Consider the following 13,804-nt stretch of genomic DNA (forward strand, 5'->3'; position numbering starts at 1 on the left):
CCATGCAGTACACGAAGTTTTAAAACACAGACATTGTCATGGCTGTCCTGGGACACCCCCATATTTAATAACGTATAATTCTGGTTTCTTTAAGGACTTTATTCAGGATGGTCCCCGTGGCTGGCCAAGTTTTCTTTGGAAAAGCATCTTTCCAGCCTGAAGAATAAAATGTGTATATATAAGTTTCAATAATAAATCTCAGGGGTAGTAAGTACTCCAAGCTATCTGTCCTGGTCTTCCCCATAGAGGAGATAAGGAGGGATGCTGTTTCATGCAGGTCAGCACTTGGTCTTAAGGTCCTGTCAAGGGACGTGCCCAAAGTCTGCTGGTGTCTGTTTGTTTTCTAATGAGGGAAGTTTTGCTCCTTCCTTCCAGATTTCCCTCGATCCCTGTTTGCAAAGTAAGAGCGTTTGCTGCAGATTGCACAGTTTCTGCCTTTATGCTCAGAATATAGGGGTTTCCTTTAGGAAAGGTGTTGATATTGCATGATGTCTTTTATTCATGGTATTTCAAGAGTTGCCTTGAGACTGAGCATCTGGAACTGTCCAGACAACCTCTGCAGTCTCTAAGGTAGAAAAAATAAGCGTATAAAAGATGAGCAGCATTGTGCTCACTGGGCAGGTGACTGGCTATAATCACGTGTTAATGGTCTGCTCAGCTTCACTCAGCCCTGTTTATCCTCTTCTTCACTGCCAGGTGATGGTAATGCCAGAGGGAGCAGAAACTGTTTCAAGGCCCAGTCCCGATTATCCCATGTTGCCCACAATACCGCTCTCTGCCTTCTCCGATCCCAAGAAGACCAAACCATCCCATGGGTCAAAGGTCAGTGAAACCTGCTTTTGTTGCCTTGAGCTGAAGAGTTCTTCCACAACGAGCTAACAAGAGTTGTTCAGTAGCTGCTTCTACTGGTTCTGCCTCTGAAAAGCTTTCCCTTGTGCTCTGAAGTTCAGTCCTGGAGTGATCTATATTGTCCCCATTTCACTGCAGCTTTTTCCTAGTAGGAGCTCGTCCTGGTTTCCCTGGGACAGGGGTGATTTTCTCCATAGTACCTGGTATGATGCTGTTTTCCCAGTAATTAAAAGGAGGTGGAGTCATCGATGACAGAGGCTGTCACCCTGTGGAAGCCTGAAATAAGAACATCCATCAAAGAGTTCAGAACTTCTTTTCTTACTATTATTTAATACCAGAGTAATGCAGCGAAGACAGCTTTGGAAATCTGTACATAAATGTGTCACTCAGTTCCAAACCAGTTAATGGACTGGAACTTACAGTGTCAGCTGCATCAGTCCTTTATTTGCCCTCTGAACTGAAGAAAACCTTTTTATGATTTGGTAGGTTTATCTGAAGAGAAATTTAGGGGAAAAAAAACCAAAATACATAATTCAATTGGGAGGTCTTGGTGAGCTGTGTCTTCCTACTGAAGTGCAGTAGCAGATTGAGTTGTACTGAATGTTTTCTGGTTGTTTAGAGTTGTCCTGAATGCTGAAGATGAGCTGTGTGGCTCTTCTGCTTTCAGTCCTGTAGGTCTGGGGCTTTCAGTCTCACAGCAGGCTGATCAGACGCTCAGCTCTTCCTCTGTCATTAGAACTGCTTGGCATCGTGGTGTAAAAAGCATCAAGTATGTTTGGCCCAGCTGGTGATTTCAGGATTCTGTGTTTGCCTCAGCAGTTTGTAGCTCCTGAGAGGTTCAGGAGAAGCTTAAGCTTTCTTTGTCACTTGTGTAATAAGGCTGCTTTTGTGTAATTCTATGCAGGGGTGTGAATCCACGGGCAGTGTGCTCTGAAGCTGATTACATAGCCTTTATCAGGCCCAAATGTTAGCAGCAATGTGTTTTTTGGTGTAATACCACCCTGATGCCCGCTTTCTTCAAGGCTGTGAGCACTCCTGGCACTTTGAGCATGCCTTCTGACATGCTGAAGCAGAATAAAGATGACTTACCTGGTAGTGCCTGATTTAGTTTTGGTCAGGAATTACCCGTTAGAAAATGGAGAAGACAAAAGAGAAATGAAGGGCTCTGATGCTGTCAGTGTTTTACAGGCTGGTCCCGATTCTGTGACTAATGGGAGGGGGGACCCACAGACCCACAGCCTAGGGAAGGGGGCAGGGGGAAAAGGGGAAAGGGCAGGGAGATGGGAGATGGGCCCAAAACAGCAGCGACGATCTGAGGAGGAAAGAGAATTTACTAAATAAGATGTGGGGATGCAGGTTGACACAATATATTGCATCAGTATAGTAAGTATTGAGGCTAATAAACAGAATGAGAGCATCCAGAACCAAAGGCCTTCCTGTAATGCTGAAGGCAGACAGGCAGGGAGGAGCACACGACTGCAGAGATGAGCAGAAAGGGAAAAAGGAGATGGCTTGTGAGTGCAGTTTTATCTTTCCCTCTGGACAGAAAACGGAAGCAGAAGAGTGCAGAGTCCTCTGGGCTGTGTAGTCGTTCTCTTTGAGACAGGTATGCCCAGAACTACCAACAATCCTGGAGCTGGAGCATCAACTCGTTAACTCCCAGTGCTCTACGTGATGTTATGATGTGGAATATCAATAACAAGAACCGTAAAACCTTGACAGGCAGAAGCTCTGCTGAGAATTGCCAGTAGCTACAGCCTGTGAGTCTGCTCCTCCAGGCTGCCCTCTGAGCTGCCCTCAGATGTTAACCCTGCACGTTAACTCTGTGTCGTCCTTCTGAAGGCCGTGGGGAGGAGCAGGTGGTGGTGAAATGTTTCGCCCTGTGCTGAGGCTGATGTTTGTCTGCTGTCATTTTTTGCCCAAAAACTTGAGGGAAGCCTGAATGTCTGCCCAGATGTTTATGAGTATATTTGCAATCAGTGGGTGTATGTCTACATGAAACAAAGGCTTTAGTGTGATACATGAGAATGAAATTCTGCACAGAATAAAAAACCAATGTCATACTAAGCTTGCATATTTCTGTTGCTAAATCTTAGGATGCCAACAAGGAAAGCAGCAAGGCATCCAAGCCACACAAAGTAACCAAGGAGCACAGAGAGAGGCCAAGGAAAGACTCTGAGAGCAAAAACTCCTCCAAAGACCTTGAAAGAGAACAAAACAAACCTTTGAAGGACTCCTCCAGAAAACCAACAGAGAACAAACTGCCTAAGGAGGAGAAGGCGCCTCCGAAAGCTGCTTTCAAGGAACCAAAACTGGCTGTGAAGGAGACCAAACTGGAGAACACCTCTCCAAAGGGTGGGCCGCAGCCGGAGCTGAAGTCTTCCAGCAAGAGGCCTTCCAACGTGGAGTCACCAAAGCCCAGTGCCAAAAAACAAAAGAAGAGCAGCTCCAAAGGGGTAAAGAACATCCTGGGGACGTCTCCCAGAACCTCGTCTTCCTCGTATCCAGAGAAGAAACAAACCAAGGAGAAGATGAATGCCAAAGTGGAGAAGGTAAAATCTGAAAGCGAGGCCAAGGAGATCAAAAAGCCGGTGGAAATGGAGGAGTCGAATTCGGAGGATGAGAATTCTTTCAAGTCAGAGGTGAGTGCAGATGGGTGCCTTACGATAATGTAATGTTCTTGAATCTGATCCGAGTCCATCAATGGGGCAAATAATTTCACTTCTGCTTTCTTCTTTTCAGAAACAGCCTAAAAAATGTAAAGAACTCTTCCTGCCGTAGCCTGTAAGCAGTGTTACTGGCTAACGCTCAAATTACAACCACGTGCCATTAAATCTAAATAACTTGTGTTGTAAAACAAACCAAATTATGTTATTCTACTACTATTTTAAAAAGCTGTCTAAATATTTTTTTCCTCTTTACAACGAAGAACATTCCTCACCCTCTGTCTTCAGAAAATTGTTTTCCCAAAGAAGGCAAAAAATAGGAGGGGAAAGACACGACCCAGGTCCAGACAGACTGCTTCTCTTGTGTGCTTTTATTTACTATAAAGAGGCTGTATATCTTCTAATGGGATTCCTGGGTTTGTATCGCATGGGTTTTTGGACTGCTTGCTTCTTTGAGAAAGGTTGGTTTGACTCGAGTGAATCTGCTGGGGATGATTTGCATTGTGGTTTAATCAGCGCTGTGGGGCTGTGAGCACGGATGTGTTTATTTGAGAAAGGGTTTTCACAGAAAATTTCCAGTCGAGGAGTTTGTTAGGGAAGTGCTAATTAAAGATAATCTGCAAAGATTTTTCCAGATCAAAGTGTGAATTTAGGGGATTAGAGAGAAACTGCTTCTCTCCGTTTAGAGCTTTGCGACCAGGGCGCAGCAGTGTGTGCTGAGCCCCTTGTCTGTGCACAAGGTGCATGGCGCTCTGTGCAAGGTTCAGTTCTCTGCCGACCTCTGAGCCCTGGAAGTTTTGTACTTGGTTATTTCTCAGGTCTCCTCCCTTGGGGCTCAGCCCACAGCTGTGAGCTGGTAGTGGTGGTGAGGCTCTGTGAAACCACGGCCCCTGTTTGTGTCTGCTGCAGCCCTGCCCTGTGCCCTCCGCGCTGCGCGCGCCTCCGTCCTCCCCTGCACCAGCTCTGCTGTCTGTTGGATGCTTTGCAGAGCCCTTGGTGTGAGCCCAGGAGGAGAGGAATGCTCAGGGAGTTGGAGGGCAAAGCGTGGCAGCTGCCAGTCGGACCGGCTTGGGTTTCTGTGGAACGTGAAGCATGGGGATCTGACTGCATAATGCATTGGCACCGGCAGCAGAGAAAGCTGCAGGAGTTCTTTTTCCATCCTGGGGGGCTCTTTTTGCTCCCAAGACTGCAGTTTGCTGCTCCGTGGTTTGTGCTGGTACAGCTGTTTGTGGATCTGTGTGGTAAGCCACATCACTAAAGTGAGTGAGCAGCTGGAGGTGGACCGGGGCCCGGAAACTCTTAAATCAGCTTTGCTGCTGAAGCCAACACATTGTGCAACGTGCTCTGGGGCTGCAGCTCCTCACTGCTCTGAGCTGACATCCTCACAGGCTGCTGCTGAAAGGAACGGCCTTGCTCTCATTTGTGCTGCTGGCATGCGAGCTCGTGTGACTGCACAGGGCTGGAGGAGTTCCTCCTTCCATTTCAGCCCCGCTGAAAGTTGGTTGTGCCTTTCTGTGTATTTGATTTTTTTTTTCCATCGAGACCAGTTCCCTGATGTGGCCTCGTGTTTGGCTGCCTAAATGCTGGTGCTGACAAAAGGGAGAGGCTGAGACGTGGGAGCAGGATTGCTTCTTCCCTTTGTTGGTGGGAGCTTTGTGCCATCATGGTGAGCTGGATGGGCTGGGTGCCTTGGATGGCTGCAGCAGCCCAGGGGGGTAAAGCAGAAGGAGGAAGGGGCTGCCCAGTCCCTGCCTGCTGCTTCTCCAGTCCTGGTGGGTCATTGCAGGGGAACACCTGCCAGGTTAGCAGGAATGAAGGTGATGGGATGGAATCTGAGGGCAGGACACGAGCACTGTGTTCTCCGATCTTAAAAATAGTGCTCTTCACTTTGTGGTAATTTTTCTCAGCAAATAAGGCTGCCATGTGCCACTATGTCAGAAACTGGCATTAAATCCTTCTGCTTTGCTGCCAGTTGACAAGGGTGACACCCATTTTTATGTCCCCCATCCACTCCTTTTCCTCTCTTAAAGCTGAGCAAATGCAGCTCGAACCTTTGGGTGAAAAACTGTAGGGAAGGACACTGAGTGCTGAGATGGAAATCCTTCTGCTGCTTGGACTTCTTAGTGCCTGAAGCTGCTGATGTGCCTCTGCCTGCTGATGGATCATTCTGAGAGCATGAATGTGTGCTGTGACAAAGCTCATCCACCAGCGAGGATGTGAGGGTTATCTGTGGCAGGATTTGGTAGCAGAAATGATAGCTGGGTTCCCAAGAACGAAATGGAAACGTTAAATTTCCAGGGAGTTACTCCTAAAAAAGCCCCAAACCAGCGGGGTGGCACTGCAGGAAGTCAAGAATCTTTATCCTGGATTGCAGAGAGGCAAAAACCCCCCGGTTATTGCTGCAGTCACTGCTGCTGGGGAGGAAATGGTTATTTGCCTGCACTGCCACCTCGTGGCCCTCACGTTGCAGCACCAGAAGGCTCTGCTGCTCCTGGTCTTGTTTAGAAACTTGGTGTAGCATTAAACCTTTGTTCCTGGATGCTGTCAGTAGTGCTGGTGCTTCGAGCTCTTTATTCACACGCGGTGCAGTGTGGTGGGGCGTCAGTGCTGCCTGCTGGGCCAGGTTCACAGGAGTTAGCTGATCTGTGCTGTCAGAACGAACTGGCAGCAATGCAGTGCATCACTCAGGTCAACACAGAAACGACTGTTTGGAGGACATGGTGACACACTGGAATAACTTTTAAATCTTGGAACTGTGTGGGTTGGGTTCCTTTCTGTGCTCAGTGGGTTAAAATCTGTGCAAATCCTGGGGGAAAACTGGCACTGTGATGGGGGGCGTCCATCTGCCACCTTCTGCCACCCCTCTGAGGTGAGCAGCACGGAGGGTTTTGTCGGGAGCTGTTGGTGCCACAGATGTTGTTTTTGTGTACCTTGCACTTTGTGTGTGCTCTGTAATTTCAGTGATGTACGATGCTGTGTTTGTGCTCTGTGATTCTCCAGATTAGAAGGATTAAGATTCTTTTTCTTTTTTCCTTTTATGGGGGGTTAAGTCTGTCCAGTCCAGCCCTTCCAACTCCAGCTCCAGCTCCGACTCCAGCTCCGACTCCGACTTTGAGCCATCTCAGAACCACAGTCAAGGTGTGTTGCCACAACTGAAGTGCGTTACAGTCGTCCTTGTGTAAAGCTGAAAGGCTTTTGAAAATTAGACCTGCTCCCCAGCATCGTACAGCAGGTTCACGTGGTTTCTTCTATGGAAGTATGTGTTGAAGCTGTGATGCTTCAGCGGAAGGCAGTAAGGTCGTAGTGTAAATTCAAACGAGCATGTTCCTTGTTTTGGCAGTTATTAACCATCAGGACTGGGCTCTTTCCCCCCCCGACTTCGCTTTCTGCCTCAGTGGGTGTTGCAAAATTGAAACAGCAGTGTTGTCTCCTCGAGAAACCTCGTTTGACGTTAATGATAACGAATCCAATCCGTGTCAGAGTTTGGCTGCAGTTCTGCTGTGTGTCTCACAGACAGGTGCTGCAGCTCTCTCTCCCCTCTGCTCGCAGGGCCGCTGCGCTCCATGGTGGAGGATCTGCAGTCGGAGGAGTCCGATGATGACGACAGCTCCTCAGGGGAAGAGGCAGCAGTCAAAGCAAACCCCGTCAGCAGGGATTCCAGGTGGTACCGAATCACGATGGGTGTCTGCTGTCCCTTTGCCCTCTGTGTTTGGTATTTTTGCTCGGAAGAATCGAAGCCATAGGGTTCTGTGTGATGGGAGAGTGAGGGAAAGAGGCAACGCAGGTGTGGCGCTGAAAGCAGCGGGGTGAGAACAGCAGTGGGTAAGGAGGGATGAGTGGAGCTCAAAGAGGAAGCTGCTGCGAGGTGCTGTGTGGAGCTGGCGGGTGTGAGTGACTGAGCTCCTCAAAATAGTCACCTAATTGCCATCCTCAGATCTGTGCTGCACGGAATGGTGCGTGACAGCTTTCATCTGCAGAGATTAGAGGAGTGTTGTGGGTGCTGTCAGCGTGTGCCGCTCACATTTGTGCTGCTGCTTCAGAACTGAGAGGTCTTCATCTCCACTGATGGTGCAGGCTGACAGTTGGTTGCTTGGCTCCCACGGGACTTGTTTAACAGCTGCTTCCTGCTTTAGTCAGTGAAAATAGTTGAATTTTGTCCTTCTGCCCTCAGGAAGAGCTGCTGTAGCCAAAACCTGGAGTCTTAGGCTGAATGTTTGAAGCCACGTGCTTGGACAAGATAGCAGCTGCAGATTGCAAGTGGTGTTTGTGCTCCACAACAACCAAAAAATCCTTTGTATTTTGCCATTATCAGCTAAATTATTATCAGGAAAGGAGATTTCTTCTAAAGCACAGTTTTTATACTGTTGAGGGGATGAGCGGTGGCTTTACAAACTCATCAAAAGTAGGATGCAGCTGTTGGGCAGGAGAAGAACGGGATTAAAGAGGAAATCTCAAAGGTCATAGCAGAAACACTAAGGTGATGTGTTGTTTTTACCCTTCATCTGGGCAGTGTAGGGTTCAGTGATGAGGAACAGAATTAGTGGGAATTAGTTTCCCTTAGCTGTCACCCAAACCACGTGGACTTCCTGAAGCTTCCTGTTGATGCTAATTCTGTGCTGCTTGTTTTTCAGACTGAGCCTCAGCGACAGTGACAGCGACAACAGTGCAGACTCCTGCCTGCCCAGTCGAGAGCCTCCCTCTGCTCAGAAGCTGCCCCCAGCAAACAATAAGGTACGGCAGCTGCGTGCCCACACAGCACTGCTTCCTGCTCTGTGAGCTGTGGGTAGCAGCAGTGCTCCTCTGTTCCGCTGTGAGGTAATTTCAGTGCTGCGCACGCAGGCTGTTGAAGCAGCACGTTGTCTGATTGTCTGAACTCACGTTTGTCCCTGCTGTTGATTTGTGTTGCCCTCAGGCATCTGGAAGAAAAAGCCCGGAGTCTTGTAACAAACCAGAGAAGATCCTGAAGAAGGGAACCTACGACAAGGTGTGTGTGAGGATTTGCACATCGTGGTACTGCTGTGTAGAAAACAGCTGGAGGTGGCCAAGCTGGTTCACATTGCTCTGTGCTGGCAGGTTAACAGCTCGAGTGTAATGATAAACAGATGTTGAAAGGACAGACGTGGGAGAGGGACACCATAGGAACTGTGTGCATTAGACTGGGACACCCCCGTGTCTTTGCCATGTGCAAGATGTTAAAATGGTTTTATTTGCCCTTTGTGTGACCCACTGGTGTGGCTGCTGCTGCAGTAGTGAGCACCTATTCATTACAAGGCAGTTTTCATCTGCCTTTGATCTTACAAACTAAAGATTGGATTTTCTTTGGAGCTCTGCTTTGCTGTTTTAGTTGAATTCTTTGTTTGCTGAGTGAAACTCCCTTCTTTCTTCCCTCCAGGGAAAGTCAAGCAGTGTGTATGCGTGCTGCTTTTAAGCAAATACTCAAATCTCGAGTTGTCCAGGACGTTCTCCCCACGGTGGTTTATTTTTGTCCCATAAATCAAGCAGGAGCTTTAATGCTTTTCTTGAGTCTAATCATGGAGATCCTTAAACTAATCAGTCTGTAGCTCTTCCCCTTTTTTAACACGCTTCCAGCAGGAGAATAGATCACAGGATAAATGTTTGATGTTGGTTTAAGTGTGGTATTGGAGGTGCTAATCTCCTGCTGGCTGCACAGCCTTTACCACTGATACTGTTAATGTAGCTGAGATAGCTTATCTGAGCAGAGCTCTGTAGGTAATGGTGTCTTTTATTAGACTACTTAATGCAGATAGAAGGGGACACCCTCGAGACCCATCGAAGGGAGAGGGCCTGAAATATCATCAGCTTTTACAGCTGCCAGTGTTTTTGTGAAGATATTAACCCTCCCAGAAAGTGAAGCATTCCGTACAGCTGCAGTGTTCTGGGAGAAATGCTTTTCTGTGCATAGCTGTGTTGGGGGGAAGCCATGTCTCACAGCTTTTTTGTTTTCCTCCTGCCTTGGTACAATTACTTACATGGGTTCAATTTTGCTGATACAGACATGAACAACTCTGAGAGTGCTTTAGAAATTAAGAACCCATCCCCTGTGAGCAGCAGGGGCTGCAGTGTTGAGATTAAAAATGAAAAAAACAAAACCAGCCGAACAGCCCCTTATATAAGAGCAGCAAAAATGATGCTGAGCTCATAAACCATCCTGGGCTCCCCATTGTGTTGCACACAGGCCAACGAGGAGCACAGCACTGCAGCTGAACACTGCTCATCTCTGTGCATTGGTGCAGCTTTCCTCAGCAGTGAGTTACTGGCGTGCCCTGCTGATGGAGAGCTGCACTGAGCTTCACCACGATGCATTTCACTGCGTTGAGCTGCTCTGAGCTCAGAGGTTCTGAACAGAGGCTTTTTTTAACGAAGCAGCCGAGCTGGTGGTGTTCAGACATCTGCATTGGTGTGAGGTCTGTGGTCTCCCAGCACTTGATAGAGTAGAGGAGGCAGCACAAAGTGTAGGGTGAAACGGGTTAGGAGCGCGTCTGAAAGAGCCTGGAGCTGCTCCGATCGCTTTGGCAGTCACACAAACATGCCATGTGTGTCACTATTTCTGTTCCTGCCTCCTTTACAGGCCTACACTGATGAATTAGTGGAGCTTCACAGGCGACTCATGGCACTACGAGAGCGCAATGTGCTGCAGCAGGTAGAGATCATTGGTCAGCTTTCTGTACTCTGGTAAACTCCGTGTCCAAGGGTCTCAGGCAGACCCCTGTGATGCTTGGCCTTTCGCTGCCTCTCCTTGAGATGGTCTGGTTCACTTTAAATGCAGATCTGTAGAAAAAAAAAAGTAATCAGATGTGCATGCGTTGCTTTTGTTGAAAAAGGCACTGAAGTGTGGTTTGTGCATCTCTCTGTCATTCTGGTAGCTGTCCCAAAGCTGGGCTGTCTGATGGCAGAGGAAACGTGCCCAGGTCGCTTCCCAGACTGAGTTAGAGCAGGAGGAGCTGCTTTGCTTTTCTGGGAGATTTTCTGGTTGTGAGAGGCACGTGACTCTGAGGCTTTTCTAAAGGGATACAGAAAGGAGAGGAGGGTTGCTTTGTATCTGCCAGTCCTTCTGGGGTGCTTAATCTTTACGGGCTCTATCGATATTGTTGCTCATCTCCGTTACAGATTGTGAACCTCATTGAGGAAACGGGGCATTTTAACGTTACCAACACAACCTTTGACTTTGACCTCTTCTCCCTGGATGAAACAACTGTTCGTAAGCTGCAGAGCTACCTGGAAGCAGTAGCAACATGACCTCGGCCTTGGAAGCAGGCTGCTTTTGAAACCAGAAATCCCCTTTATTGGTACCAGGAAACGAACCCATGGAACTAGGCCTTCTTATTCTCTCGATTCACCCGAAGCACTGCCTTAGAGAACAGCCATGCTCTATGAATGCACAGCCAGCTGCACTTTCTTGTAGGCTTCAAACAAGCACCCATATTGCTGAGTCTGTCCTCCCCAGCTTCCTAAGTCCGCTTGGGCGCAGGTCCTAAGCAGAGCAGAAGAACGGCTGCGCCCGACCGCAGCGCGGCCCTTCTGGTTTTACTTCAAGAAACTGTTTGAAGGACGTTTGCAGGCACCTCTGAGACCTGAAGAAGCGCGGGCGATGTTTTCCTCCCCAGGTCTTTGGGACCAGCCTGCAGAGAGCTCCGCTCAGTCCGGTTTCCTTCAGCTCCGTGGAGAAGCATCCGTGCCGCGTTGGCTTTTACAAAGCTCGCCGAGAGGCTGCTGGTGACAGAGGAGCTCTGGGAGTCTCGTTGGTCCGCCGTGGAGGAAAGCAGACAGATGCTGGTTTGGCTCGCTCTGTGAGTTGTGTTGCAGTTGGGCACGGAGTGCTGCTGCCGTTCGGTGGCTGCAGGGCTGTGCTCTGTTCCGGCTGCCTGCAGGGTGGTTTGTGCTCCCTAAGAGGCCCTCTCCAATCTGCTGTGTCCCATTGGGGTCTGGAGACGTCTTTGTTTGTTGACCTGAGCTCCTAAACAAAGTCTCACTCCTTTCAGTCTGCTTTAACTGTAATAGGACTACAAAACTGTAAGCTGTATATTTTATATATATATTATATATATGTATGTACTGTATGTATAAGAAGGGCCTAGTTGGGTCTTATGATTTTAAGGGTGTGTTTTTCTGTTGTTTTTTAATGGCTATGGCAGGGGAAGGGCGCTTAATAAGATTGACTTGTTTGTTAAAATGCCTCTTGTGGACAATTTTTAGTGTATGAAAGCTGAACAGCGATCTTCAAAGCGTTTTGTGCTCTGGAAGGGACTCACCTGTTGTCTTTTTCATTTGTCAGTGTTGAAAAACTTTGCCAAAATACGTGATTGGTTTTGTTCTATGTTCTCAAAGAGGAATCTCCTACAGTGGCCCCTATAGTAGTGGCTGTACTTTGGGAAAACCAAAACAAGGGAGAATTTTATCTCGGGACGCACCTGGAAAACACTGATGTAACACCGAGTGAGACCAGGTTCCTTTCCTCCTCCCTCCTCCCCCTCACAGCCGTGCAAGAAGTGGCAGTGAACACTAACCCAGAACCATTTGTGTATTTCTAGTTAAACTAGACCTCCAGGTGTCGTCTGTGTGCCGTGTGGGTATGGGGAAAGCCCTGTAGCTCTTATCAAAGCTGTGTTACGCTCCTGTTCCCTACATTCAGTATTTTTGGGGGAAGAATTGCTCCTTTTTTTCCAATCAGCGTTGTAAGCTTTTGCCAAATGCTGGGTGGGCTGCTGGCAGTGAGGAGAGCAGCTCCTGAGGAGCCTCTGCTCTGTGCAGAGCCGTGGGGGGGCTGCGTGGCTCCAGGGTTTGCTGTCCCTTCTCAGTGATGAAATTGCAGTCCCTTGTTTTGGGTTCCCCCTTTCTTTATCATGGAAATGTTGCAACTAATCAACTGAAGTGGCAATATGATGATAAGCTTGTTTGAGTTGGGTCATGTTGACCCGATTCCCATTAATTTTGTCTTTGTACCATCTTTCATGTGTCTCGTGCGTGTGTATATACCTATATATATAAAAAGAAAAATAATCCAGCTCATGCCAGGTGCGTTCCCTATCACAGCAGTGATCTCAGCTGCTTTCTTTCCCGATGGACGATGCCAAGCCTGGATAGAAGCCCTGTGTGCACAGCGAGAAGGTGGAGGACAGCAGGAAGAGGAGCTCAGCTGCTGATGGGATGTGCTGCGCTGGAGATGGCAGATGTGGCTCACGAGCGTCCACGGCTTTGTTCTGGGTGTGGTGGGTATTTGGAGCTGCTCCGGTCCCCGTCGGCTCTGTGGCACACAGGAAGCTGCCCCAGCCCTCACGCAGGGTGGGTTTGTGACCCTGCCATCCCCCAAGCAGTGGAGCGGTGGTGACGGGCAGCCACAGTGCTGATGTTCTCCCAAGGCCTTTGCCTGCTCTCCCCACGAGGTCTCCTCCTCCTGCAGCTGTTCCAGCCGCGCTCTCCGTCCTGGCAGCAGTTTCTCCTGGCGCTGTCAGGATCTGAGTCGCCGTCCTGCCTCCATCACACACGGATCTGTCACTGCTGCTGCCGTGGGGCCGAGCGCTGCGATGGCGTTCCTGAGCCTGGCTGGAAGCACGCGGGGCTTTTGCCCACAGCTGTGGCATCGTCCTGCCCTGGAACCGACTTTATTTGTGAAGTCTGACGAGCGTCGATGGGAATTTTGTTCGGTTTTTATAAGAAGTATTTTACACATGGATTTTTTTAGACTCTTTATAATCTCCTTGAAAACCCAAAATAGGATTGTTCCCCCAGCAATAGTTCTCCTCCATTGTGTGCACATGCTGATTTGTTACTAAAAGGTTTCTTGCAAGTACTTAGTTGTTCTACAGAGTTGTTGTTTTTTGGGGTATGTGGTAGCGTTGGGGACCGCAGGAGGAACGACTCTGCAAACAAAGGATGGTCGAATTTGGGCCTCATCTGGTGTCCCCTCCTAGTTGCATATGGACGAGTTCCCTGTGTAGATTCTCTATAGGCTGGCTGAATGCTGTTCTGGACATGCCGTGTACAGGTATTTGTGGATAACGTGTTTGTTCTTGTGTCACTCTTGAGAGCATGGATGGATTATTGTTCAATAGGAAGGAGGTGGCGGTGCTGCTGTCAGCATTGCTTCAGGTCTTCGAGGATGTGTAGTAGCATTTGCATTGTTTAAAAAAGGAAAAATATATATATATCCAAAATTGACTTCTAGCCATAACGGTTTTTCCATGGCAAGTGGACAGAACTCGGTTACTTTCGTGTCCTTCACCTCGACCCTGAAGGCACGGATCAGTGCTGGTCGGTCTGAAGGCTGTCAG

General features: G+C 48.5%; 1 protein-coding gene across 1 annotated transcript in view; it reads left to right on the forward strand.

Annotated features, from left to right (window-relative positions):
- MLLT1 (MLLT1 super elongation complex subunit) overlaps window positions 1-13,691 on the forward strand; it is a 28,683-nt gene extending 14,992 nt beyond the window's left edge. Inside the window, exons 5-12 of the mRNA XM_048927927.1 lie at window positions 697-822; window positions 2,946-3,491; window positions 6,566-6,653; window positions 7,065-7,176; window positions 8,147-8,246; window positions 8,428-8,499; window positions 10,105-10,176; window positions 10,644-13,691. Of these exons, the coding sequence (XP_048783884.1) occupies window positions 697-822; window positions 2,946-3,491; window positions 6,566-6,653; window positions 7,065-7,176; window positions 8,147-8,246; window positions 8,428-8,499; window positions 10,105-10,176; window positions 10,644-10,772 (1,245 nt within the window). The 3' untranslated portion in view covers window positions 10,773-13,691. The remainder of the gene's footprint in view (window positions 1-696; window positions 823-2,945; window positions 3,492-6,565; window positions 6,654-7,064; window positions 7,177-8,146; window positions 8,247-8,427; window positions 8,500-10,104; window positions 10,177-10,643) is intronic.
- Window positions 13,692-13,804: the final 113 nt, after the last annotated feature.

Source organism: Lagopus muta, chromosome 26 (genome assembly GCF_023343835.1).
Source record: "Lagopus muta isolate bLagMut1 chromosome 26, bLagMut1 primary, whole genome shotgun sequence".
Taxonomy (NCBI): domain Eukaryota; kingdom Metazoa; phylum Chordata; class Aves; order Galliformes; family Phasianidae; genus Lagopus; species Lagopus muta.